At 42.1% G+C, this 27382-nt stretch overlaps 3 protein-coding genes across 3 annotated transcripts; 1 reads left to right on the top strand and 2 right to left on the bottom strand.

The window, feature by feature from the left end:
* Positions 1-1416: 1416 nt before the first annotated feature.
* On the bottom strand, positions 1417-9774 carry fem1c (fem-1 homolog c). Its single transcript, XM_008286306.1, has 6 exons — positions 8413-9774; positions 5411-5580; positions 5104-5292; positions 4351-4862; positions 3675-3851; positions 1417-3467 (listed from the first exon to the last, which is right to left on the bottom strand). The coding sequence occupies exons 1-6, from the start codon at positions 8954-8956 to the stop codon at positions 3203-3205; spliced, it is 1857 nt and encodes a 618-aa protein (XP_008284528.1). The 5' UTR covers positions 8957-9774; the 3' UTR covers positions 1417-3202.
* A 713-nt stretch (positions 9775-10487) lies between these two features.
* On the bottom strand, positions 10488-14863 carry tmed7 (transmembrane p24 trafficking protein 7). The gene is made up of 4 exons (XM_008286305.1): positions 14831-14863; positions 14333-14527; positions 13604-13849; positions 10488-12786 (listed from the first exon to the last, which is right to left on the bottom strand). Exons 2-4 carry the CDS (start codon positions 14489-14491, stop codon positions 12550-12552), a joined length of 642 nt encoding a protein of 213 aa, XP_008284527.1. The 5' UTR covers positions 14492-14527; positions 14831-14863; the 3' UTR covers positions 10488-12549.
* Positions 14864-15650: 787 nt separating this feature from the next.
* On the top strand, positions 15651-25823 carry LOC103360521 (RNA-binding protein MEX3B-like). Its single transcript, XM_008286303.1, has 5 exons — positions 15651-17573; positions 18778-19016; positions 19156-19201; positions 20532-21307; positions 21871-25823. Exons 1-5 carry the CDS (start codon positions 16928-16930, stop codon positions 22279-22281), a joined length of 2118 nt encoding a protein of 705 aa, XP_008284525.1. The 5' UTR covers positions 15651-16927; the 3' UTR covers positions 22282-25823.
* Positions 25824-27382: the final 1559 nt, after the last annotated feature.

The following is a 27382-nucleotide window of genomic DNA, read 5'->3' as shown; positions in this document are numbered from 1 at the left end:
TGTGGCTACAATCGTAGCTACCACCACCAGAATGAATGTGTGTGAATGAATAATTGATAGTGTACATCGTCTTTGAGTGTCTAGAAAAATAAATCTGATCAATTATTATTATTATTAGATTCATTTTCTATCACATTTCAAATTATGTGATCCAAATTCACTATCTAGTGGCACAGATTTCACACAGTCCCTCCCGTTGTTATTGAGACGTCTCTCTAAAAACCCACAAATGTAAACCCCACGGCGGGAAAATTCAGAGGATTTCCAAAGTCACCAGGGTTCATCATCTGACTCTGCACAATGGACATTTGTACTGAATTTCATGGCAATCCTTCCAGCGACTGTCAAAAGATAAGTTTTGCTAAACACCGCCACCGTGCCAACTCGACATACTGCGTTTACCAACTATCTGTGGCTCCCAGCCTGAAGATTATTAGTTCCTACTGAAAAATTAAATATTTAAAAACAGGGTGTACGTGTTTGGCTCTTTTCTTGTTTTTTTAAAATCCTCATTAATTTCCTAAAATAGTTAAGACACTTTAATTTTAGCAATGATATTTCTTGGGGACTATGCTCAGCTGCAGACTATTACAACAGAGTGATGCATGTAGGATTCTGATGTGTTTTAAATGTTTTTGGACAAAAATGGAGCTATATGGCACAGAGGAGTAATGTACTACATATATATCAAGCTTTAAATACACAGACTACTTGTTTGTGGGTGTTGGTTTTGGTCTTTTCATGGGAATTGTTATCCTAACAAGGCAGCAAACACTCAAATCTCTGCAGAGTAAATGGTCAGCTGCTGCTGTGCCTTATTGCTTCAAGCAGCGAATAAACTGAACAAACAAGGCATCAATCAGCGTGTTTTTATTTGGGACACTTCTTGGAAGCAACTGGATGCACAGCACGAGCAACCCCTCCTGCCATGTTAAACGATTTTCTGGACACATTCCAATCCAGAGGGGTCCTCTGTGCATCTTCTGTCAGCTCAGATATCTGGAAAGAGTCCACTGCTCAGTGACTGTGCAGTAAGAGCAGCAGGAACGTGGACTCAAGTCTGTCTGGAAGTTCAATGGAATCCATAGGAAAAATCAAGAAGTAAACAGGGCAGGTATACACCTATTTTAGTAATGCACGACTGCTTTCGTAGCAGTACATCTGCATCGTATCAAATAAACCCTACTGTGTGCCTGCATGTTACTTTCAGTCATGACTAAAAGCAGCCCTTTTTCCCCAGTAAAACGGCGGAAAAGATAAATATACTTTGCCTTTCATCCTAATTAGGCCATGTGAAAGCAGCACCAATTAAAATGTAAATGTAGACGCCCACACACATGCTAAAAGACATCATACCAACAGTTCAGCGACCTCGATAACGGCAGCACCAGGAAATAAAGACATTAGGACGAGGAGACAAGTGCAACATGGGTTTATTGTCAAACTGGTTATTAAGACATGAACTTGATTAATGCCATATCAAATCTTAAACTCCGCTGTAGTAAAGTGCAGATTCAAATCAAGTTGCCCTGGGAGTCCTCATACATTTTCTATGTCTGGTTTTGAGCTGTCAGGTTAAATAGACTGCAATATGAAATCCTACAAATTATGAAAAGCCCTTTTTTTTTTCAACCCACACATCTAAAGCTAATGTGCAAACAAGATAATTCACAAAGCTTTACTATTCTGTACGTCAAGGCGTCCTCCCACTCGTGTGTTTCAAACTCTCATACAATTGGACGACGGTTGTACAAAATGAACAGAACTATGCTAGTTGTAGCCTGGACTTGTCATGAAAGGTGTTCAGCAGTGATTGGTTGGTTGGTTGGTTGGTTGATATGCGGCTGCTGCACATGCACAGTGGGCCAATGTTGGGAACCTACCCAGGCTTTTCTTTATGATCGAGATTATTAAAGAACGATGGCATTTAAAGGTCGGCCTTGTATGAACGTTAAGAGGTCACTTCTGTGTACAGAGCCTGCACTCTGGAGCGGTTTTCAACAGTTAGTTTGGCCGCTGTGGTTTCCAGTGGCAGTCATGTGCATTATGGAATCTCCATGAATGCCACTTCACCAAACTTCCTGTCCTCAATTTGTGTAAGCTCAAAAAAAAAAAAAAAAAATCACTCTGCATACCAGAAACACACTCGCGTGGCACGCACACTTTCACACACACAATCGCTCGCATTCATTCATTCGCTCTCCTAACATCAATCAGTACAATGGTTTTGCATCCCCTCCTCTATGAGTGAAGTAGGTGGATGCTGAAGAAAACGGCAGCAATGAGGTAAACACAAAAACTCATGAGAGATATTGCACAGACAAGTGCCGGTACAGAATACAACAGTCTCTCTTTCCAACAGCCTAGCCTGTGCATAGGAAGAATAAAGCACTTATGGTGTTCGCACACATTAAACCCTTCTTGTAAAGCTTTGTTATACACTAAAGTGGGAACGACAAATGAGTCTAGAATCCACACCACTTGGCAGATATCCAGATTTGCATGACAAAAAAAAAAAACAAAAAAAAACTACATGTATTGTAAAAGTACAAACTGAGGAAGGGTCCATGACTGTTGGCAACAGTGATGGGACAAACAAAAAAAATAATATAACCTGAAGTCCCAGCATGTGTAGAAATGCCTCAACCCTTGCTTTGAGAAGAGAGAAGCAGGCAATGTTGAGACTGGATCGGAGCCAGCATGGAGAAAAATCTCTCAAGTTTCATTCAATAAATAGCGTTGTGGAATATGCAAAAAAAAAAAAAAAAAAAAAAAAAACACATTTATTTTCTGAAGCAAAAATACGTAAACCCTTTTGCTCGGTTCATCCAGAGATACAACTGTGTTTGTCCATGTTGCAATCCACTCCTAACACATCTGCCCAGATCGGGGCTGTGACCGCTCAGAGCAGTGGCTCTCTGAAAGAGAAGATCGTGGTCACTCATTCCTCCATTTAATCCAATCATTTTTCAGTCCGTTCTGGTTAAATGAGGACATTTTTGTGCACATCAATCTTCAAGTTCATACTCTCCCAATAGTTTGAATTTGCAAACCTAACCCCCATAATCGTCTTTCTGCTTCTCCAACACCTCATAGATCAGGTGTTGAACTATAATGCTCCCTAATCTGTTCAGTCCGCCCGATGTAATCACGCTTCCCTCCTCTGTTCATCCATCCATTCCCCTCTACTCCTTCACAATCATTATCTGTGGAGCAAGACGAAGGCCTCTAGTTTCTCGGGAATGTTTCCCCGGTAGTCGAGGCTGTGCTTGATGATAGCCCTGGCGGCTAGGCACTGCAGCGTGGTGTGGTTAATGGGTTGGATGACATTCCTGGCCAGCTCCTTCTCGTCCAGGAGGTCGCAGGCCGTTTGTTGGAAGGCGTTGGTGCTGTCGAAGTGAGTCCCGCAGGAAATCAGCAGGTTCATGATGTCAGGGTGACCGTTAGACGCCGCTATGTGAAGGGGGCTGGTGGGGACACAGATGATAAATCCATAAGATGAATATTGTGCACAACGTATATCATTTTAGTGCGCTCCTTTGCTTTCATTTGCCTTCTTGGTATACATAAACCATGTTGTTTTTCTATTATTTATATCAAATATGGACAAAACTAAACCCTGACGAGTAAAAGAAGCAGAGTAGGCAAATAGCAAGTAGGAGAAAAAAACTGACCTGTTGTCATCTTCATCTCGACTGTTGACGTCTGCGCCACACTCAAGAAGGATCGAAGCGACTGTGAGGGAGGGGAACTTGCAGACAGGGTAGCGGCCCACACAGGTGGTGTTGCGGTCGACTGCCAAATGTAGCGGACTGTAGCCGTTCTTACCACATGGCTGGAGCTTCAGGAATCTAAAGATGTGGAAAGATGTCAACTTGTCAGTCGAAGAATAGCAACGAGGTGACAATGAACCGCAAACATCATCATCAGTATGAGCACAAGTTCCAACTGAGAGTGAGGGCGTCAGATTTGACTGAACTCTTATCACCGTTGTGTTAATGACTCATTGACACAATTTCACAGAAGGCCTGTGGCAGAGGTGGAATGCATTATTTAGTTCAAACGATCCCCTCTTCTTTTTTTGAAAAAAGGCTGTAAATGTGCTCTGGGATCCCAACTGCTAGAACTTCATAGTACCAAAGCAGATAGCAGGCAGAGGATGACAGAGCCATTTCCAGAAATTAGGTCAAAGGAAATCACTGTCACAGAAAATTCTTCGTACCCTCCCAACTGCCATATTTTGTACACAAACACAGCCTCCCTCAACATCAAAAATTACTGAGGTACATGCTGTATAGAGTTTTCTCACTGAAAGCAAACTGTTGCCAAAGAACTGACACACAAACACACCTATAGATGGTTTCCTTCTTGAAGTGGTCCTGCTCTGCAGTACATGGCACCTTCTCCAAAAGACAAATTAGGTGCAGGATAATTGAGAGGGCCTTGCTGAGCTGAGCAGGGTCAGGAGGCATTGGTCCACTTTGCTTAACTGCCCGCTCAATCTCCAGCACGCTCTTGGACAGAATCCCCATCAAGTCCTCAAATGACACTGATGTCCCCAAGAGCCCCTTGGCCCTGTCCTGCAGCATGAAGGAGAACAGCTCCGCAAACGACAGCAGACTGGAGGCCGTCATGGGGCTGAGGGGGTCCAGGTTGCTCTGCTGCATGTCCAGCGCGTACTTCCACAGATTGATGCAGCGCTCAAAGTTTCCAGAGTCAGCATAGACAGCACCTCGGTAACGGATGTAGTAGGATGTATCTGGATGTTGTGGGCCGAGTATTCTCTCACGGATGAGCAAGGCTTGCATGCGCATCTCATCTGGGTCAGATATCAGTCCATCCAGCTCTTCTCCGTTTGTTACCTACAAAGAAGATCGAAAAGGTTGTTTTCCTCAGGACTTAAAAAGCTATTTCTTGACAGCAAATACACAAACTTGCAGACAGTATCTCCAGTTCTAAAGATTAGACTTTTGTGGTTGTATTCTTCACCATAAATTCAAAAGCAGTCACCTTGCTAGAGTCTGAACGTCTTTCACCAAAGTGTGACAGCATCAGCAGATAGTAAAACCTATTTCAAGGCCATTAAACACAAGACGGACTCACCTCCCTGGCATAGTCGTACGCCATGATCAGCTGCTTGGGTTCCGGTTTATGGACAATGTTGTTGCTGTCCGTGTACCTGAGATCCATAGCTCTTTTCCAGTATTTTAAAGCTCCAAGCAGATCTCTTTTTTTGTCTACAAATGTAGCCCCCAAGAGCTCCAAGGCATCAATGCGCTCCGTGTGGCTCGTCTGTGGAGAAAAGAACATTAATTTTTCACAATTCTCCAAGGCAAATATTTAATAGATTCAAAACATCACAGCCTCACACTTATCCATGCTGAGCGACTCTTCATTGTGACAGCCTTACCTGCTGGTGCGTTGTCAGGTAGTCTACAATGTTAGTGTGGCCTGTAACGCTGGCAGAAAGTAGTGGTGTCATGCCGTAGCCGTCCTGCTCCATGGAAGCTCCGTACTGCAGCAACATCCGCATGATCTCTAGGCTGCCCGACTCCGCACAGTCGTGAAGGGCCGTGTTGCCTGTGAACAGAGACGACACACGTCTTACAATAAGGGCACGGATTGTGTCATTTATATCCAATCAGACACAAAGACAGTGTTACCTCAGAGGCAGGAATTTGTACAGTGCTGTGTTTTATCTTCTTGAAAGTTCGTTTTTGATATTTTTTGGTAACCTTTCTGCTGAGTTTAAAACATATTCAGTGAGGAGATGACCTGATATTAGAGTTGTTGTTGTAGTGGATAGCACCATTTATCCACCCAGTGCTTATCGACTCAGGTGACATGCGTCTTGCTCACAGTGTGTGCCAGTAATAATCTCACAATCACACCCACTCAGATTTAATATCACGCGACGTCCGGGACAACTTTATGGGGAAATGAGCTGATTAGAAAATTCAAAGTGGGAGGCGTGCGGCCAACCTGGGCCGATATAGTCTGACAAAGTTTACAATGATTCATAAAATTCCTCCCCACGCTGTGCAAGTGTTTTGAAACAACCTTTGACTTGTTTGCTTTCACTTGGTGGGTGTGTCACGATGTAGGTGAAACCTTGCGAGGCTGTGATTTACAGTGTGGCAGCACAAATAACCATCCAAACAGAATGGATCACGTTTCGAACTATGTGTGAGCATGTGTATTCACGTCATGATAATTCCTCATCAAGAATGCACAACAAGAAAATTGTAATGCCCCGGATATTTTTGTGTTTTCCAGAGACCCCAACATGACTATTTTCACTATTACTGTGTTTAGAGATGTCAAGGCTATGAGAATGACTTACATGTTGGTAAAAATGTGCTGCACGGTTTGGAAGTAGAATATTACGATGTCAAGTCCTCCAACTTTAAAAGTAGGTCATTCAGCAAATATGGTTTAAATTTCAACAAAAACCTGGATAAAGGGGGAAAAAAAAACAGCCAGCTGCTTCCTCTACATAAATAAAGTTCCATTGAAAAAGCACGGATAAAAGTAAAGGCTTTCAAGTAAATAAATTCACACTTGCCATATCTGGCAGTCACAACACCTTATGTTCATTCTTACTTTCCTCCTCTTTTCAGAATAACACCTCAGTGTCATGCTGCGTTTGCTTCCCTCCGATCTCTACAGACTGAGGCTAATCCATATCCGAGCAGACAAGACCAAACAGGGTTAGTTAGGGATTACCCATTATATATACACTCTTCGCTTTCTGCCAAAAACTACACTAATCAGATTCGGTTTTGATCCGTGCCAACTCTTGACAAAGAAAACTTCGGCAACACTGCAGCTTTTCCTCACTTAATTAAAGAAGGACAAGGCAAAGCAGGGTTACCGATGCAGAAAAATGGTTTGGCGCTGATGTTATGGTGTCGCATGATTAAATGCATTTTTACAATCAATGCTTTAACGTGTTTCAGGTATCAGAAACACAATCATCACGTGCTGCCATGAGTTAACCTAAAAACCTGCTGACACCGAAAGTGACACAGTTTCTTGGGGGGAAAATGGAAATGTGTTGAGCTTTTGATTGTCTGGATGATAAACTCGTTTCCCCAAACAAAACAAGTTAACCTGAAACTCAGGAATCCCTTCCAAATGCGGGGATTAGTCTGAATACTCTTCATAGGCCTCTTAACAGAATTTAGGCTACCTAAAGCACACACAAGGCGGGCGTCGAGCTATCAGGTACTGACGAGAGTTGCCAAACTTCTTCAAGCAGTTCAGTCAGCGGATTCTTCCGTCATGACTATTTTTCAACCAACTTGCTTGCCTTCCTCCATCAACACAAAGTCCATTGTTTTTGAAAAATGTCCCGCTTCACATCTAATATTACACACTCACTCCCTCGTGTTGATTCAGCTGTTATGTGGAAGGCAACAGTCTGAAGGATAGGCTTTAAAGAGTGCTTTCCACCTTAATCATCGCTCAGGCAGACTCACGTACTGGTTTGTGCACAAAGAAGCACACGCGTCCTGCTCTTGAAGTGGCCACGAGGACATGAATCCATTTGGTGTCGACAACAAATTAGCTGAAGCTGGGCTCATTAGGCAAGCTAAGGATAAGCTGCAACAGTTTGATCAATGATGTGTAGGAGGTGGGGACTCAGATATGCCAATCGAATGCATGTGCGTATTTGACTGCGTCGTGTAGAAGGTTTTACACAGATACCACACAATAGAGTCACATTGGGAATGTATGATCAGCTGGAAGACACTGAGCATACACATGTTTAGAGGAGACTCTAGTGTGCGAGGGTTTTCTAAGGACATCTTGATAGTTTTTTTTGGGTCTCTTTTGAAATTTACTAGAAAAAAAAACCCTTGAATGCAAGCCAACCAACAGCTGCTGTGGTCCACAAAGAGATGAACGCACATTTTCCAGCCATCTTACAAATTAGCCGTACACAAAATAACCTTACAACACTTGAATACTTTCCTTTTCAAATCATCTGTGAAACTAAAAATAACCCAAAGACAAATGGACACTGGTTTTCCTGCATTTGTAAACCGCCATCTAAAGCAGATAATATGATCTTTCAGACACACCCAGACTGACACGTCCAAGGTGACGTAGGCAACTTTCAGCTTTGACTGTGAAACCAGAAGTTCATGATACTCTGTTGAGTCATTTCAGACAGAAAAATGCTTGACTGATGTCATATTGTCTTTCCTAGGTAGTGATAGCAAAGTGTACAATGAGATGTCTTCATGTGTATAATTGCGTAAAAGTGTTTCACCTGGTTAAAATATAATCCTGATTGATGCTAGGATTTTTCACAGAAACAACTTGCTATGAGATCAGTTACATTTATCAATCATCTGTCACACACAGACACCTTATTGTACACTCAATCCAGTGCATGTCACTCACCTTTCACGCTTTTCCTGTTGACATCTGCTCCCTTCTCCAGCAGGTACTGCGCTATCTCCTTGTGGCCCTTGTAGCAGGAGATCATGAGACACGTGTGGCCGTGTCTGTTGGCCACTTCCAGGTCAGCTTTATGCTCCACCAGGTACTTTACAATGTCTAGGTGGCCGTCAAAGCAGGCTGCCCTCAGGGGTGTCGAGTTGGTGAGGGTCGTGCTGTTGACAGAAGCTCCGTGACCCAGGAGGGACTGGACCACCTTCAGGTGACCCGCCGCAGAGGCAGCCCAGAGAGGCGGCGCTCCCTCGATGGTCTCCCCGTCAAAGTTCACCGAACCACCGACCTCGACCGGAGCACTGCAGCACTCCAGCAGGTACTCCACCAGGTCCAGGTGGCCGTACCGGGAGGCCATCAGGAGCGGAGTGGCTCCGTTTGTTTTCTCGCCCATTAACTTGGTCACCTCGTGTCCATCTTTGTTCTCCAACAATTTCTGAAGCAGCCGGAGCTTACCGTCCCTGGCTGCGTTGAACACTGCTGTCTTTAAATCCATCTCTAAGAGTTAGTATCACTGTGTAAAAAAAACGTAACTATATCCGTGAAACAACGGATCAGTCGAGGTGTAGTTCAGCTGTGGGCAGGTGGAGCTCGGGACCCTTTGTTTACAACCAGCTCCGACTTTCTAGCTAAACCAATTAGCTAGCGGTGTTTTAGGTTAAAAGCCCAGGGCAAGACGTGACTTTCTAAACTTCAGCCTTCTCAAGTTGGCATCACAGGTCGGTTTTTGTGAATCTTTAACTCTAGTAAAAACTCAGACGTTTGAGACGACCCTTGGTCCAGTAATACATTTGTCGCCGAGTTAGCAAGGTGGCTAGTCAACTTCCTCGATCAATGTAGCTAACCGACTAGCTTCGCTTAGCTGAACTACTTTTCACCTCTTTATTGATCGCTCCACCGACACTCGTCCGCCGACACTTCTTCCCCTCCGAGGAGCTCTCCTTCATTAGATCTGTCTCCTTCGCGTGTCATTGTTCCACAACATAACGTTGCTCCTGAGACGTTATTTATATTCGCTTTCCGAGGGCCGAGATGTTGGAATCCACCCCCACCCGTTACGCCGTGCTGCTGCTGCTGCTAGCTTAGCCTGGAAAAACGACGTTCGCTCTGTTGTTCAGCCAAACGAGCAGGGGATATCCCCGATATCCAAGCCGCGTTTCTCTCACATACAAACAAACGGCAGGCGTTTTCCCCCCAAAACGGCGAGCAATAGTCGTCCGTGTAGCCACTCTGCAAGCTGGCACGACCGTAATCTCACCGAAGGAGAAGGTAAATAGGGAAGGCTAACCACCCACGGCTCGACCGGATGATCACGACTCAGTTTCTGTCAAATCACAAACCCAACGCAGCCTTTTTTTCTCCACTGGGGCGAATGATTGACGGGTGGGCCGTCCAATCACAGAGCTGCTCGCTGGTTGGCCAGCCAATAGGAAACAGCGAAGGGATAAAAAGCTTCTGCATAAGCAGCTGGGACTTTTCTTTATGGAAAAAGTAACAAGCACAGAAAGAGAAGTCAACGTCAAAAGGAAGATTAAAATACATCCTTTGTATCTGCTGGATTAATGTTTTGAAATTTTGCATGGGTGCAAAGCTGACTGTGACGGCTTTGATTATATCACTCCCTACAGGATAAAAGAAGCATGACCAGGAGTTTCCAGAAACTTCATGATAGGAAGAAATATGTTCCATTAGAATCTGAATTTTATTGGTTCAGCTTGAATAATTATATTACAAAAAATTATTTGAATCACATATAATGAAACTGAATTTGCCAGACTACAGTTCAGGTCGGTTGCTCTGATTTGATCAGAACTAAAAATGAAACTATACTTCCACAGTCACTTTTCAAAATTTAGATTCAACAATTATCACTCAAATTCAGTTTTAATCATTCAAATTCAATCCTCTAGTGTAACTACTCAAGTTAAGCACTGCAAAATCTAAAATAAAGGATTCAAAAAGTTTCTCGGGGCATACATTCCTGCTGAAAATCCTATTTATTAATGATTAAATAAATCCAAGCGTCCACATTTAAACAGAGAGTTTATTCAGCTATCCCAATAACTTAACAAGTTCCCACGATGCCTCGGAGCTGAATTTGTGTCCTAGCGTGACCCGACTTTAAAGGAAATACCAACGTGGCACCACATATCAAAACTGACAAGAAACACATGGTGAGCGGAGGAAGAGTAATGATAAATGAAGCAGAAGCCAAATCAGAAATAATACATGGCAAAAATAATAAAGCTTTTAGTAGTTTTTAATACAGTCTCATGAGTCACTTGTGACCATGTCCAACAGAATTGAACGGTATAATCAAGAACGGGTTGAGTTTTTGGTCTTTTTCATTGTGTTAGGTGTAAAAGTTTGTCATAAATATAAAAAAATAAACCTCAAACAATTGAAAAATGTTTTCTAGTGTTGCCTGGAACTGATCTGATCTCAGCCACATTCGCTGATGTTATGCACAGTTAAAATTCTACAGCATGAATGTCAAATGGCTCGAAGATACTCAGGTATTTCTTGTTTCTTCACTATCTTTAAGGAAAACCAAATCTACAGTCAGATGTGATTTGTAAATCAGATAAAGACTGAGCCCTGTGACTCTCGGCTGAAGCAACACTACTTAGTTGAACAAACCTGAAACTACTACTTGTGGCCTACAACAGAGCTATAAACATGTAGTGAGAATTTTAACATTGCATGTTTAGAATCATTGCAAAATGAATCCGATTATTTAAAAAAAAAAAGAAAGAAAGAAAGAAACTGCAAGAACCAGTAATGTTAGTTAGAATTCTTCCTTCCTGTTCCTTTTGAAAATAAACTGAGCAATCAGTGAGATCAAAACACCAAATTACAATTACAACTCAGTTACTAGAACTATAGTATATTCAAGCAATATTTTGCAACGCAAAATGAGTTTTACAACAGTGCTGTAGAAAACCAAAAGGTGTCGCTCCACAAGATAAATAAGTTGTCACACTTCAAACAGCGAAGGCAGAGCTATGTATAACATTGCAATGGAACCAGAGAAAGACAAAGATGTTAGAAGCTGGTGCATTAAAAACTGATGGCATTGCCATGTAGCACACAAAATGTCACTGTCAAATACAAGAATATTAGTTTTTTTTTTTTGCTTATCTCCCATAGAGTCACACAAATGTAATAAAGAACTTCCAGACCTTTACTTTTTATATCACAATTCACCTTGGAGTGGTCAATTGAACCTTTACCCAAATTAATAACAATGCAGAGGAAATGGAATCAAAAATAACACAACAAATTGACTAATTTTTTAAGGAATTGGGTTTGTAGTCACTCAGCATTGCGACTTCAATCCTTCAGCCCAAATACAATCTTCTGAAAGCTAACATTGATTAAAGGATGGGTTACTCTCTGCATAGCATACTCCTTTCTAATACCTCATCTAAAATGACAAAGCTGATAAAAGCAAACACAGTATCTACGATTTCTCACTTCATACAGTGAGGTTTAATAACAAACAAAAATGCAACAGATTTTTCATAACCAAATACAACCTCCATGGAGAAGCACCCTTTGCATTGTAAGTGTGGCTTTAGAGCCCCAGATAAGGACAAATATCCGCAGCATCCAACATTACATTTAATCACAACTTCCACTCCCTTGGTTTTTTTCAGAGCACAGTTAGGGATGAAAACATGGAACAGATCAGGAAGAGGGTACGAGATTACAGGAACAGAAAAAGACACAAATAAAATAAGAACACGCCTAGAAATCATTCCAAATATTCAAATTACCTAAGGGTTGCTTTAACCATATGACCAGTGCTCAAACTGCCTCAAATACAGATAGTTACAAGCCTTCTCTCCGTTTTTCTCTTTTATACCTCAAAAACATTTTAAACACACAGCCTTTCCCTCAAGACTAATTTGCATAAAGTTTATAAGAGCAGCAGTGCTGAATGAGGATGACGTGTCAGATTGTACGACCTGGCAGTTTGATATGATCCACTTTCACACCAGCGCTGCTGTTCTTAAACACTCTATGCTCAAAAGCCTAGGTGCAGATAAAGAAAGTGATGAATCAGATCCCGGAGGTCAGAGACTGTTATGATCCGACACGTGTTGTAGTGGTCTTTTTGTCAGAGAAGAAGCTTCTCAGCAGGACCACCTGGCTGATGCTGACCACCAGAAGGATAATGGCTTCTCCAATGGACCAGAACGCAACGCGGGTGTTGAGGTCCTCCGCCCGACTGCGTCCCTGGGCCTCACGGAGGCGGAAATGTGTCTGGTAGTCGATGACGGACTTCAGGGCCTCGTGAATGGACACGCAGGCTGATTCCATCTGGGAATGGCGAACAGAAGGAAACCAAGACCATCATTAGATCTTTGGAATATAGCTGAAATGTTTGTCAAGACAGTTTTAACTTTGCAAACGTTCACAAACTAAAACGGGGCATGAGAGCAAAAAACTCTAAGGTTAAAACATTTGAGTTAATCTGATTCAACCGCCCACCCACAATCATCCCCTTTAGGATTTGGAATCAAGTATTAAAAGAAGCTGTTTTGATACAAGTGAAAGTAAACTATCCGAATGATATGTAAAAATGATCACTGTCGGCTCTAAATAAGCCCTGAATGACTCTCGTAAGGTAATTCTGCAGCATCATCATCATTGGGTCTAAGTCGTGGCCACATTGTTTGTCATGTTGTGGAGTAAGAAGCTCTTTGGCAAACTGGAGTGCAATGGATTCCTCTGTGGTGTCCAGCAATGGACACCTGGCTCCGTGCAGTCACGTGCAATGATTTGCATTTAGTGAACTCATAAACAACATGGTACCTAGCTCAAATAACCTTTGATCAGGTTCTGACTATATTTTAGGAGAAAATTAGACATAAATGCTGGTAATACAAAAGTTTAATGTACTCATCTTTTTCTTGCCAATCTAAATTGTCCCGCCCTAACACAAGCAATAAAGCCAACAGCAGAGTAAGTCAGATAAGGAAAAGTTTATCATCTTATCATGGACCAAAGGTTTTCTGTAAAATTTGTCTTGAAATTAGTCTCTGTTAGATAAAATATAACAACTTACATTCTGTCACTCACACGCAGACATGCAAAAACACACGCTTGTACGTCTACACACAAACGTATAGCTTACCTGAGTGAGAGCAGTAACTCTGTTCTCATTGGGAAAGAGTGGAGGGTCATCGCCGACCTGGAAATCAAAGTAAACCGTCTTGTGCGTAAAGGTGGAAAACTCATTGCTGAAGCAGAACTTGTAGGTGCCATTCTTCGATGCTGTGAAGGTAAAGCTGTCGTATTGCTTCTTCATCTCCTTGTAGAGCGTAGTGCCATCTGGGTCCTCCAAGCGACAGTCCACATCATAATGACCACCTGTCACTACCTGGGAATCCAAAGAACAGAGGACTGTTAATTCAGTAACACAATGGCATGACATCGATTTATTTTTCACACTCATTATTTATTGTGCCCAGTAGTAAAGTGACAAAGATTATGGGTGGACGATATAGACCAAACTGATGACTACCTGCATTTAACTACATGTTTGTGTTATATTTAAGAATAAACACTGAGGATGATGGAATAGTGACATGATTACATCACAAGACTATTTATGTACAGACTACTCACAGCTGAATATCCAAATGCAGCTCTTGTTGTGTTTATCACAGAAAAGTCACCACGTATTTGTCAATTGAACAACTGAGGATATGAAGCTGCTCATATTCCTGTGGTGTTAATCTTCGATCTGGATTGAAGAGGACTGGCTACACTCTGATAAACTTTTTGGAAATGTAAACGTCCCAGTCGGAGTATTTCTCAGACTGGAGGGTTCATTTTTTATGTCGAAAGAGGACTTCCGCACCTGAAACTCCAGTGTACACTTGGTGCCGATGATGATATCCTCGTAGAAACACTGCTTGGCGTTGTCTGGCAGCTCAAAAGTTAGCTCGGAGCCTAGCACCCACCCACAGAGCAGGTGGGCCCACAGCACCTGAAACAACACCCGAAACGATCCGTACATCCCGAAGACCGACAGCCAAGACCTTCAAAGAAAAACCTGCAGAAATAAACATTGGAGGACGAAAAAATAAAATCAATACAGACGGTGGCAAAAAGGATAATAGCGACAAAGCAAACCCGGACGTTGATATCAACGATAAGTTGTTAGCTTGAAGCTAACTAGCTAGCGAGCTGGCGTTTATATTTTAAAGACAGAAAGCAGCTTGGAATTTGTAACATTTTCTTATAGCTAGTGAGTTCGTGTATTGTTGTAACACTGGTGGTCCCTGGAGTAAAAGTAAATTCAAACATTTACATTTCTTAATTCATTATTTGGCATCAGTCAGAATTACCTACTCACCCCCAAAGTCCTCACCCGGATGCGCTAAGGCTTGGCGACGTATTACAAACGTGAAACGGTATTGGCTGTCTTCGGCGAAAGCCCGCCTTACACGCTCTCTCATTGGTCAACAGAAAATAGGCGTGGCGCTATGAGATCACATGGGCTACGTCCACATACCACAGACTGAATGTTAAAAAAAAGAAAAAGCCGCTTTTCATTTACAGTCTATGCCACATAGATGGAAGGAAGCGTGTCTTCCTCCTCCGTGGCTGTTTCTTCACATGTGAAAATGACGCTGTCTGAGGTAGATCACACAAGATTTTCCTTACAAGGCTGCCATATTGAAAACGTACTTGAACAAAATTACACAATGTAAAATGATCAACGAATTGGACTGTAGCAGAAGTCCAGAATCACCATCAGCATAATTTAATATAGATTCCAGTCATCACAAAATTTATGGACAGTGCTCAATGTCACGTCAGGACTAGTTCTTCTAAAATGTATGATATGCTGACGTGTAAACTGATGTTTCTAAACAATTTTTTTTAGATGTTTGTGATGGGATTCCATTGATTACCTGCTTCGATATTCAGCATTGTTTAAATCACTTACAACTAAAATAATTAGATTCAAAAAAATTCTGCTCACATGCATGTACCTTTCCCTGTAGTCACCACTCTGTGATCTTGAGCAATGCCTCGCCCACAATACTTAGTGATTGCTATAATATCACTAAGTAATAGCCTATCAACACTAAAAATATAAAAATTAAACAGTTTTCTTTTTAATTAAACTTTTTGCAAACATGAATAAACACATTTCAGATAAGTTTTGAGCAAGAGTTGTGTTATACAAAGTTTTGATACCAAGATTTTTACTCTAAATGTACATTAGTTCCAAGTATCTGGTATTGGTTGCCAGTTATTGATTACTAATAATTGATATCAGCTCTAAAAACAAACAAACAAACAAAAAAAGCACATGTCTGTGGTCACTTATTTATTTTATCTATTTATGTATATACGTTCGTGATCCTGCAAGGGAAAGTTGTCTGTTTGCATATTTCAGATTGTTCAGAAGCTGGAGTCAGGGTCGACCACACTACCACACCAGATAGGGTTAAGGGCCTTGCTCAAGGACCCAACAGTGGCAGCTTGCTGGTGCTGGGCCTTGAACCTCTGGCCCCAGCCCAAAGCCTTAACCACTGATCCACCACTACACTGTTTGACAAAGGGGCTCTGTCTTCATGTGTTTTGTAAAGTCTAATAAAGTGATACTTGAATACAGTCTATGTGTACCACTCTGAAGGTACTACAGGAAAAATATTCAACATGAACTCCTTCTGATTTCTTATATAAGGTGGGATGTTATTATCTTTATTTATTTTGTTTTAATGTATAGGAATAGACAATCTCTGTCCTTTCCTGGAAGTTCATTGTTTTTTTCAAGATCACTTTGTCCATAAAAGTAAGTTGAGGGCAGTTTTGCCCTTTGAACTTGTGGTCAGCTGTCTTCAGACCAACATCTATTTGCAATTAGAGGAACAGCATCTTTAGACATTTCCTATGGATGTGAACACACAGCCATTGTGGTTGACATGGATTCACATTTGCTGCCTTTGCGTAACTAATGCATAATGTCTTTGCCCTCAGTATATACATGATAATAAAATGTACTTCTCTCTGCTTTTATCTCTTGCTTTATGTGTATAGTGTAAATACCACAATAGATCTGTTTTCTGAGGTCTCTGATATGTAATCCACCACTACGTCGGGGTGTGTGACCGATGAAAAACATGTGGTTAACATATTATAACATTATTATTATAGTCATGACACGCCAGCCCCTGCATGATGCGCGCTCACTGCGTCTTCCTGACAGTTGTGAATACGCGGCTGACCCCAAAACAAAGTCTCGCGTGATCCAGCAGTGCGATAATACAGTACAGGGAGGGCTGCATGGAGAGCTGGAGAGACAAAACAAAAGCCACACATTTCAACTAACAGGCGCTGGTCGCTTTCTATTTTTTTTTTTTTTTGTAAACCAAATCAAATTTTACCCATTACTCATATCGATTTCAGTTACACGGCAATATTGTGAAAGTTTTGCATCATGCCCAGTAGCACGTCTTTGCTGGAGGCCGATGAGGGAGAGTCCGAGGTCCCACCGCCGCTAGTGCACGCTTTCGCCGGTATGGGCCTTGAGGAGCACCTCGGCACCCAGAGCCAGACCCCCGAACAAGCAGACGAGAGCCTCTCCTTTCATCACCACCAGCTCCCCTCGGTCTCCCATTTCAACATCCTCGGTACGGTCCTCGACTTGAAGCCCCTGCCGCTGCATCGGCCGCCCTCGGGAGATGAAGTGAACAAAACGGCAGCGCCCGAAGACGAAGAGCCAGAAGCTGTAGCCGCCGAGTCCTCTGGCTGCACCGCTGGCTCGTTGCTAGCGCAGGCCCACCGCCACCAACACCTCCCACCGGGGCCGGGTAGCTCCGTGATGCCGTCCGGAATGGAGCCGCCGCACGTCGAGACGGTGTTGCTGTACAACGGGGACGATCGGGATGATACGGGGGCTGGCGGCGGCGGCGGCGGCGCCTTACCACCGGCTAGCAGCATGGCGATGCTGCCGTCCGGCGTGTACGGGGAGCCGGGCTACGAGGCCGAACCTTCCCTGTTGACTCGGCGAAAGAGCGTCAACACAACCGAGTGTGTGGCCGTGCCCAGCTCCGAGCACGTCGCGGAGATCGTGGGCAGGCAGGGTGAGTCTCTTTCTTTCGGATGGTTCTGGTGGATTCATGGGCTAACGTTAAGTTGCTAACGGGAGTTTGGACGAAACTTCTTGGGATGATAAGTCAGGCAGGAGTAAGGCGAAATAAGATGAAAACAAGCTTAAAATCGTGGGAGTACAGTTACTCATTTGTATTATGTTGGATTTTACAGAACACAATAATGATAATTAAAACCGAATTGCCAATTATTGTCGTATATTTTGTCGCAATTGAGAACAACTGTTAGCTAACTAGTTAGTAACTTATTGTTGTCACCTCACGAGCCTTGATGCGCTATTTTACACAATTAGCTAATTTTTTTGTTAATTAAAACTTATGTTATGGGGTATCTAATTACCTCTATGTAGTTTAAAACGTTAGAAAATCTCATATAATTAAACCACACTGCCATTTAGCTGCTTCAGCTACAACAGTTGATGCTAGCTTGGAAGCTGCTAGCTTAGCACTCCTCCTAACTGGGTCAACGCCACCCTCGCCCAACACCCTCAAAGAAAAGTTTACATCACAAGTTTTTATCAACCAGCAGATCCCTCCGTGCCTCCTCGCTTTGACAGCCCTTCTGTATTATGGATGTTTTGTCTGTGCTTCGCTGACAGTGAGCCTATTCCCAGCCGTGCCTTGTCGTGCTAAACCAGGCTCGGCTTTGTCTCGGAGGGAAGAGCATAAAGAGCAGTGTGTTGGTCACCATTGCTTTGCCACATCAGCTGCAGGTTATAGTTAGCTCCGTGACACGAGCGAGACGTATGATTTCTGCTGAACACGTCTCGCCTTTCTTAGACATCAGACGCCTTTATCTGGTCTTTTACACAAACTTTTGCACAGATCGTTGGCAGTGTTGGCAGAGTGTTATTATGTCGTGTTTGAGAGCAGCAGATGGGGGAGGGTGCACAGGCTGCGATGTTGACAACAACAGGAAATGGCTCTGCTAATGATGTTGGACTCTCAACCACTGCTGAAAGGAATATTTAATTTATAAGCTATGCAACTTTTAAATGGCATTGATGACTGGAAACTTAAATGCGTTTGTCATTATCTTTTATTAGCTCAATTATAAGATACTGAGCTTTGAAGTTTAAGATACATGTAATGTGGTAAACCTTAAAACTGAAGCGGTGCACAATCTTAACTTTGTTCTGTCTGTCTGTCCTTTCTCTTTTTAACCGGACCCTGACAGGCTGCAAGATCAAGGCGCTTCGAGCTAAGACCAACACCTATATTAAGACGCCGGTGAGGGGTGAGCAGCCCGTCTTTGTTGTGACAGGACGCAAAGAAGATGTGGCCATGGCGAAGAGGGAGATCCTGTCTGCAGCCGAGCACTTCTCCCTCATCAGAGCCTCCCGGAACAAGACGGGCCCTCTCTCTGCTGCGACCGGTTTGGGGGCCCCGGCTTTACCTGGACAGACGACCATTCAGGTGAGCAAGTGTTTGATTATCAATCCTCATTCATTGACATTCTTATGCAGCGAATCAGTGACATTTGTTCAGTAAAAAGTGTCTGTTTTTACATTTAAAGAAGCGTGTATAGTTACCATATGTCATTTCTACTCTACAGGTCCGGGTACCATATCGTGTAGTGGGATTGGTCGTGGGTCCCAAAGGTGGGTCTTTATTCACATAAATGATGTGTGTTACTGTTAGATCATGGCGTCAAGAGATTGCATAAGATGCGAGCACAGGCGCAGAGAACGCTAGCAAATACATGTATGGACAGGACAGGTGTGTGCTGACACAGACCAAAAACAGCAAATTGAAATTGAAGGAAACTGTGGTTTTGTAGTGTCAGATCAAGTCTCATTTAGCCATCAGATTGATTCGGGTGTGGTTGACATCAAGCTCATTTTGTGTGGTAGAAATATGTTTTTTAATTTAGATAACATTTTTAGATTTCTTTCTTCACAATCTAGAGATATATACAATAAGGAAATGCATTCTAAATGTGTGTAAAACAAAGCTCAGCCCTTTAGTCTATGCCTAACAGTCTGTAGGTTCCTTGTGAGCCTGTAAAAGAAATTGTCTGATGGATACCCAAGCGAGTCTTACAGTTTCTGAGAGAGTCTTAATATTCACAGCTCTACTCCAGAAGGTTACGTTTTGCTCTTTAACCCTTTGCCCTGTTGACATTTACACCCCAGTGTCAGAAATCCCTGGGGTTGATTTGTAAATTGAACCTCGGCGGTTCTCAGCCTCGTGCCATTACAGCACTGCTGCGGGTGAGGCAGCAAGTGAAAATGACGACAGATTTTAAAATGGTGAAAAAAACTGTGTGCCACAAGAATTTCAGTACTTAATATTAGATGGATTGAAACAAGTGTTGTTACTTGCTAATTAATTGTAGCACATTCAGTTTGCGAATAGAATTTGTTTCTGTGCTTCTCTGGAAGACATCTTCTCTCTTTTTTTAGATGTATAAAGTATTGACATTTGAAAAGGTTACTACACTAGACTGGAACATAGAGTGTTGTGGTTAGGTGGTGCGCTTTTTGGCCACGTGAGTCACCAGGACAGCCTGCAGTTTCGTTCTGTAATTACTGCACAGCTGTGCGTCTTCCATTTTCGAAGTCAGATTTTATTATTGGAATGAAACTCGTCGTGTAATTACTGAAACTATAATGCTGTAGTTGTGACTGTGCTGTCTCTTAAGCTGCAGTGAATGAGTTGTAATGAAACACATTGATCTGTTAATGTTCTTTTTTTGGACTTTCTACCGTAAATGTATTCATAGATACAACTTGACTACTGTTTTGTTCTTGACACGCAGCTCTTTTTTTTCTCTGTTTGGCCATGCTTTTCAGAAATGGTCATGCATGCCATCTGCTAAACTAATTTTAATGATGCAGTCATGCGGCAGTGTGACCACAGCCGTTTTTAAAGCTTGGTATTCAACGGACAAATTTTTAAGTACCCGAGTTGGTCTGATTTATATTTCAGGGGCAACGATCAAACGCATTCAGCAGCAGACCCACACCTACATTGTGACGCCGAGCCGCGACAAAGAGCCGGTGTTCGAGGTCACGGGCATGCCGGAGAACGTGGACCGGGCGAGGGAGGAGATAGAGGCGCACATCGCCCTCCGCACTGGAACCTGCGGGGGCATTGAAGCTCCAGGTGTAGACAACAACGACTTTCAATTCAACGGCACGGATGTCAGCTTCGAGACCTCTGCCATGGCCGCTGGTTTGGGCGACGCCGGGTGGCTTCACGCAGGTGCATCATCGCCGGGTGGCGGTAACTTGCTGCCAATGGGCATCAACGGTACTCAGCGGGTCAATAGCAATATTAGCAGTGGTGTCAGGATGTCTTCCACCTACCGCAACGACAGCTCCAGCTCCCTGGGCAGCGGCTCCAGCTCAGCTGATTCTTTCTACAGCGCTGGGAACGGTAACCGAATGGCAGATTTCAGCCCAACCTGCGGGTTTAATGCCAATTCCAATAACAACAACAACAACAATAACAACAACAACAATAATGGCGGCAGCACTAGTTTCTGGTTTGGAGAGAGCCTTCTTCCTGTGGGGTCTGAGGAGCTGGTCAGCCTCGGAGGTGGCGGCGGTGGTGGCGGCGGCGGTGGCGGCGGCTCCTCCTCAGGATTCGACCCGTTAACCATTTCCACTGTCCATGCCTCACACCCTGCTGCACAGCCACACATCTGGAGCCCCTTTGTGGACCACCAGCCCCTCCAGGCCTTTGATGCCCTTCCGTCTCAGGTAGGTGAAATGCAATGGGAATCTGAAGGCCTCCTGTGCAGACAGTAAAGAACCGTCCTGCAGTTTAAAGTCGTTTATGCTTCATGTTTTACATTTTTACAGACAACGTGATGATATGAATTAGGAGCATGGCATTAAAATCGCAAAACTGTCATCACAAATATGGATACACCAATTAATTAACTCATGTACAATGGCAATCTTATTATTTTATTAAAATAAAGTATTACTTAAAATATGGTGAAGCATCAGCCACTGTAAGTCCATTTTAAATCCACGGTGAACACGTCCGTCTGTGTTACTATACATACATCTTGTGAGCTGCTTATTACATTGGCTCACAGTAATTTAATATCCTGACTGGGACTCGTGCACATCAGATAGCTGCTCAACACATTTCAATTTTAACAAGGAAGTTTGGTTCCTGGCAGTCACCATTTGTATCTACTGTAACTACCTTCAGGTTGCATTTAAGAAACACTTGTTTGAAACTGCAAGTGTAAAGGTGCTGTGTTTTTTTTAAATGGTTGTAACAATGTGATGGTTGTCATTGATATTTTCAGACCAGTCAACCTGGGACGCCCCGGCTCTCTCCAACCTTTCCGGGAACAGAAGCCTTGGAGCACCCTCAGGCCCAGCGTGTCCACCGAGGGCCTTTCGGCTCGGCTGGGAACCTCGACGCCCACAGGTTCCCCTCTTACAGCTCGGCCTTCTCCTCTTCCAGTGAAAGCACCGCCTCGTCATCCTCTCCTCCCGAATCCTCTCTCTCCTACCGACCGGGGCTTGGATCAGCAGGGAGAGGACAGGAGATATGCATCCACTGTATGGATAACCAGGTGATCGCTGCCTTGGTTCCTTGCGGCCATAACCTCTTCTGTCTAGATTGTGCCACCCAGATATGCCAGGGTCCAGAAGCCGTGTGCCCTGTGTGCCTGTCCCCGGCCACACAGGCCATTCAGCTCCGCAATATGTGATTTTAATCCATTTACTTTCATAGCTGATGAGGGATCAGCCTCCCCAACACTCGTTATGTTTGGGGAACTTACAAAACTGACCCCGAATCGATGTCTAGGTGTGACCTCACCCCAGCTTTGTCCAAGCTGGTGTTTGGTTGATAGAGGTGAGGAAGAGTAAGTGAATAAGGAATGATGTGTATTTAGGGCATGGGTTAGGGTGTTCAGCCCGTTCATGTGCCTGCTATTGTGAAGTCTTCTTCCTTGATTGATTGATTGATCAATGGGAGGGTTGAAAGCCCTCTATGTAGCATTGGGTGGGTTGGGATATATATATATATATTTTTTTTTTTTTGCTCATCGTGATCTTTGATTTACTTTTTTTTTTCTCCTTAAAACATTTAGTTACCAGTTTCTGGCTACCTATAATTTGAATTTCTTTTAAATCTACTTTGAATTCTATTTGAAACATAATGTTGGCTTTTGGGTCAAAGTTTATTTTGTCTACATCTCAAATGTTTTATCCATTTTTTTTTTAAATTTTATTTTGCTGCTACAGTTTTTTATGTGTTGAACTATGGCCCAGCCCCTTTGCCTCTCAATTATTGTGCTCGTGGCAGGAAAACTTGGAGGAAAAAAAAGGCGAGCACGTTTACATGTAGTGGGTCCACACATATGACTGTGTATAAATTAATAGTATTCTCCTGGTTACTACAAAATTTGAATGCTGCAGTTGACTCGATTTAATGTACACACGCTACATCATAACGTCAGGTTTCACTCGATCCCAGATGATTTCTGTAAACATGATCAGGCTATTGATTTGTGTCTGTGCTACTTTAAACGATACGATGTTTACATTCTCCAGATTATACTTCAGAATCTCGCAGACTCGGCTGACATTACCGCTGTATCGATAAGAATGCAAACACAGCCACGGCTGAGTTTTTAAACCAAGCAGGTCAAACCTGCAACTGCAAAGTTGTCACACTCCAATGGCAACCTGTTGTTGCCTCAGGTCTCTTTTCTTTCCCGTAATAGAACCAACAAGTGGCCAGCTCCTTTTTGTACCAGGACGCGACGCCGCTTGAGTTATCGCCACGTTGCTTTCCATTTATACTTAAAACAAAACTGTTTACGGTAAACTTGTGCCTAATTCCGTTCTGAGTAAACAAACAAAACAACTGGTTCAGCAGACACACAGTGTTGCTTTGTCTTCAAACAAACTTGTGGCCTTTTTTTTTTTGGAAAGCCTATATTTAACTGGCAACACTATCTACAAATCCAGATCTGGGCTTGAAAGAACACAAGCGTACAGACTGAAGTCTTAAATGTATTCGACGAAGTTCCGTCTCTGAAACGCGTCTCGGTGGAACAAAGGTTATATCACAGGGATGCTTTCTTTTGCTTCCTATTTCTTTTTGAGCCTTTCTTAAATATTTAGTACCTATTGCTTTATCTTATCCGCACCAAACACTCATTTAGTTTATTTCTGTTTTCATTTTTTTTTTTTCTTTTACTTTTTTGCCTTTTTGTTTATATCTCGATTGCATCTTTGTATGGGAAACAATGTGCCGGTTTTCAGACAGAAAGATATGCACAGCTTGTACTTTGGGTAACATTCCTCCTCCTCCTCCTCCTCCTCCTCCTCGGTATTGCAGTTACTTTCTCAGATGCTCATTACTTAAACCTCACCTGAGAGCTGATATGAAGACAGCTGTGATCTGGAACAAATCCCTGCTCTGTGCAGGCGGGTTGCTGATTTGCTTTCAACCATCTTAATAATCTTTTGACTTGAATGTTGAATCATTTGTACCGCTCCGCCCCGTCACACCTAGTCGGTAAAAATAATTCCACGGGGATGTAAAAAAAAAATTGAGATGAAGGCCATATCCGTTGCTTTACTCCCACATCGTTGTCTGCCAGGCCTATGCAAGAATCATCTCAGTATGTTCACCATTCAAGGAAGCACTATAAATTCAACTCCTCGGGTTTTAATTACAGAGCTCAGACAAAACTTGGGCTCCAACGTTGCTGACAGACATATCCCTTCTGTTTTTTTCTACTACGTTTCAGTCAGTGTTATCCTCCATTACCTGCTTTAACGCATCCACGAGATGCCTCAATGGTACACACTTGGCTCCTGTGTTTCATCTCATATGCTGTCGTCCTGTGCGCTACTCGAGCACAGCCTTACCCGTCTCGTATCACACTATTGACTAGCTGGGACAAGCACATTATGATTTATTTTTGTTAGTTTCCCCCCCCCCTCCTCTCCCCTCTCCCTTTGGTGCATGTTTGTTCCTGGAAAGCAGAGAAAAAGGTACAAATTGGTGGAAATCATCTCAAATCTTAGCTTTAAACACCAGTGTCTGGAGACTTTTTTTTTCAGGAGCGAATGAACTGAACATGTCGGAGGGGAAGCAGCTGGAACGGTTTCGTCTCGGACTGTGCTGACACTACAGAAGGTCAATGCTGTTGCTTTGTTGTGTGGACATTTTGGACTGCAGTCCCTCTAGCATTCCAGCTGTAAACAGTATTTGGGAGATATTACACCGCTTAGCTCTGTTTCTTAAATATTGTCTTTTTCATGGGTGATTGAGCTTTCTCTGAGGAAATGGAACCAAACGAGTCCCAAAAGTGCAAAAAAACCCATCTGCTTCTGTCCCCCCTCGGGTCTTCTATCCGTCCCATTATTTTACTTCTCTCAGCTCTACGAAGGGGTCGATTTCTTTTTATTTTTTATTTTTTTTTGCTCTTCTTTCTCTCTCCGAGGGAACGCAATACACTGTCGGCCCTCACTTTATTGACATGAATCTATTGACATTTTTGTGTATGTACTATATAATATTACTGTTAATGACTGATAAATATACAGAACTTATTTTTTATTTTGTTACATTTCATATATATACATAAATATATCTATATTAAAATGTTTACAATAAGATTTTTTTAATTTTAAATTTGTTTTTTTTTTTTTTTACTTTTCTCTTGAGTGATAAAGTGAATGAAGAGTTGGAAAACACAGAAACGTTGCAGGAGAGTGTCAGTGCTATCTGCTTGTAGTCTAGTTCATAGTTTACAGTATTGATGATAATAGTATTGATAGCTGCCGTTAGTGGAAAAATGGAATGTGCATCACGAGCATGTCTTCATAATTTTACCGCCAATGTAAAAGATCACTCTGCAAATGTAAAAAGGCCAAGGATTCAAGCTGCCTGTCATGTCTGTACACCACCAAATTAAGAACGGTATACTATTAAAATGTATCTTAGATTATCTATATATATATATAAATACATATATTGTTAAGCTGTACCAACAGTTCAAAGTATTTGCTAATTTTACTACACTTTTGTTATGTATATGTAGGGGGAGTCTTATGGCATATAAATTCTTCAAATTGAGTCAGGAGTTTAAAAGCAGACTATATTTTATAATGGCCTTTTAAGTTATTGCGGCCAAAGCACTGATATTATATATTTGCTGTAAAGAGAATTTAAGAGTTTTATTTTTCTGATATTAAAGTTACTTAATAAAGACGGTTTCATTTAAAGCCACGTCGGACTGCTGTCATTCATTGTTAAGATTTAATGCTCAAACTTGCCCCTTTGTTTGTTCTGCAGGATTCTTTCCAGGATGATCTTTAAGGTATCCTAAGTGCTCATTTCAGCAGAAGCCAACCAACACCATACTTGTGAATTATGAGCATGTAAAGAGCCCTGTAGCAAATTGTTAAGATTATTTGGATTCGTAACAAACACAGAAGTAAAAAGTATGGAGTAGTGAGAGTGCCATATTACAAAAGTAAATCAATAAAGGAATAAAAAAAATAAAAAAAGTGAAAATAGAAAAAAGAATAAATATAATCAGAATTAATGTCATATTATTTTTATTTTTTAATTTTATTTTTAATTTTTATTTTTTATAATTTTCATTTTTTAATTTAATTTTTAAGTGTTTATAATTTTTAATTTTTTAAAAATTTTATTTCTTAAGTAATTTTTTTATTCTTTTTTTTCATTCTTTTTTGCTTTTAAAGCAACTTTCAATTTAAAGCAACATTTAAAAGCAAAGGAAAGATGTGCATAAAAAGGTATATTTATTATTCTTTTTATTTCCACTTTTATTCTTTTACTGATTAATTTTTGTAATTTGGCACTCTCACTACTCCATAGAAAGAATGACCTCAGAAGAGAAGCGGTACGTTGGGCAAATGTTACAAAACACATGATTTTCTCGGCCATGCTTCTTAAATCCACGCCCGAGGGCTCCGGTGTGAAGATGGAAACTCCAGATTTGAAATCCCAATTTGGTTGTGACAGCTCTTTTTAAAAAAAAATATGGCAGATCACAGCAGTTTTCAGCGTGCTGGGTTAGGATTTAAATAAATTCCCCTCCTGACTGGGCCTCAGACGTATAAGATATACGCAGCTGTCATCTGGACAGACTGCGGTATGATGATATAATTAAAGCTGAACGGTGGAAAGTAGATCACTCTGTTTGACTGTAATCTGCAAGAGTCTGTTTTTTTTAAAAAAAGGCATTTCACACCCACTCATGTGCTTTCAGCTGAAGCTGACTAAACATCAGCTCGAGGTGAAGGTGCGTGGAGCTCTGCTGGAAATCGCAAAGTTACCGGTGTTCATGTTCAGAATATGGTTTCTCACTTACAACTTCTTCTGCTCTGTTCTGATCAGGTGGGTCAGTAAGGAACAACACACAATCCCAGCACCTTAAAACTGAACTTTGCTAATTCAGCCCTTACTGATATTATTTAAACTTATGATTTTCATACATGTGTGATCGAGTTCTGTAAAAAACATAAATGATGAAGGTGTAACTTTCCCTGCTTTAACATCTCCAACAGAGCAGTTAGGGGGAAACGTCAAACAGCCTGTCAATATAATTGAAATGACCTTTGCTATGCCTGTGTCGGGCATTTTACATATGGAATGAAATGTAAGCGTTTCAGACAGTGAGGGATTTTATGTTGTGGTTGTAATTCAACACTGTGAACCCTATGTGGTTTGAGTGTTCTTTTCTTGCTCCTTTCACATGTTTTACTCACTGTGGACTCAGTTTTTGTCTGTGAAGATTCCCAGTCATCCAGGTCATG

This window comes from Stegastes partitus, unplaced genomic scaffold (assembly GCF_000690725.1).
Source record: "Stegastes partitus isolate 25-593 unplaced genomic scaffold, Stegastes_partitus-1.0.2 Scaffold448, whole genome shotgun sequence".
Classification (NCBI taxonomy): Eukaryota; Metazoa; Chordata; class Actinopteri; family Pomacentridae; genus Stegastes; species Stegastes partitus.
Note: the sequence above shows the minus strand (reverse complement) of the source record. Positions and strands in the feature narration are given on the sequence as shown.

Coding starts and splice junctions, on each gene's coding strand:
- fem1c (XM_008286306.1), bottom strand. CDS start 8,956: ATGGATTTAAAGACAGCAGTGTTCAACGCAGCCAGGGACGGTAAGCTC. Junction 5,293..5,410: donor ACCTGACAACGCACCAGCAG/GTAAGGCTGTCA, acceptor TTTTCTCCACAG/ACGAGCCACACGGAGCGCAT. Junction 4,863..5,103: donor CGTACGACTATGCCAGGGAG/GTGAGTCCGTCT, acceptor TCTTCTTTGTAG/GTAACAAACGGAGAAGAGCT.
- LOC103360521 (XM_008286303.1), top strand. CDS start 16,928: ATGCCCAGTAGCACGTCTTTGCTGGAGGCCGATGAGGGAGAGTCCGAG. Junction 17,574..18,777: donor GGAGATCGTGGGCAGGCAGG/GTGAGTCTCTTT, acceptor GGACCCTGACAG/GCTGCAAGATCAAGGCGCTT. Junction 19,202..20,531: donor ATTGGTCGTGGGTCCCAAAG/GTGGGTCTTTAT, acceptor TTTATATTTCAG/GGGCAACGATCAAACGCATT.
- tmed7 (XM_008286305.1), bottom strand. CDS start 14,491: ATGTACGGATCGTTTCGGGTGTTGTTTCAGGTGCTGTGGGCCCACCTG. Junction 13,850..14,332: donor AGTGTACACTGGAGTTTCAG/GTGCGGAAGTCC, acceptor TTGGATTCCCAG/GTAGTGACAGGTGGTCATTA. Junction 12,787..13,603: donor GAGTTACTGCTCTCACTCAG/GTAAGCTATACG, acceptor CGCCATTCCCAG/ATGGAATCAGCCTGCGTGTC.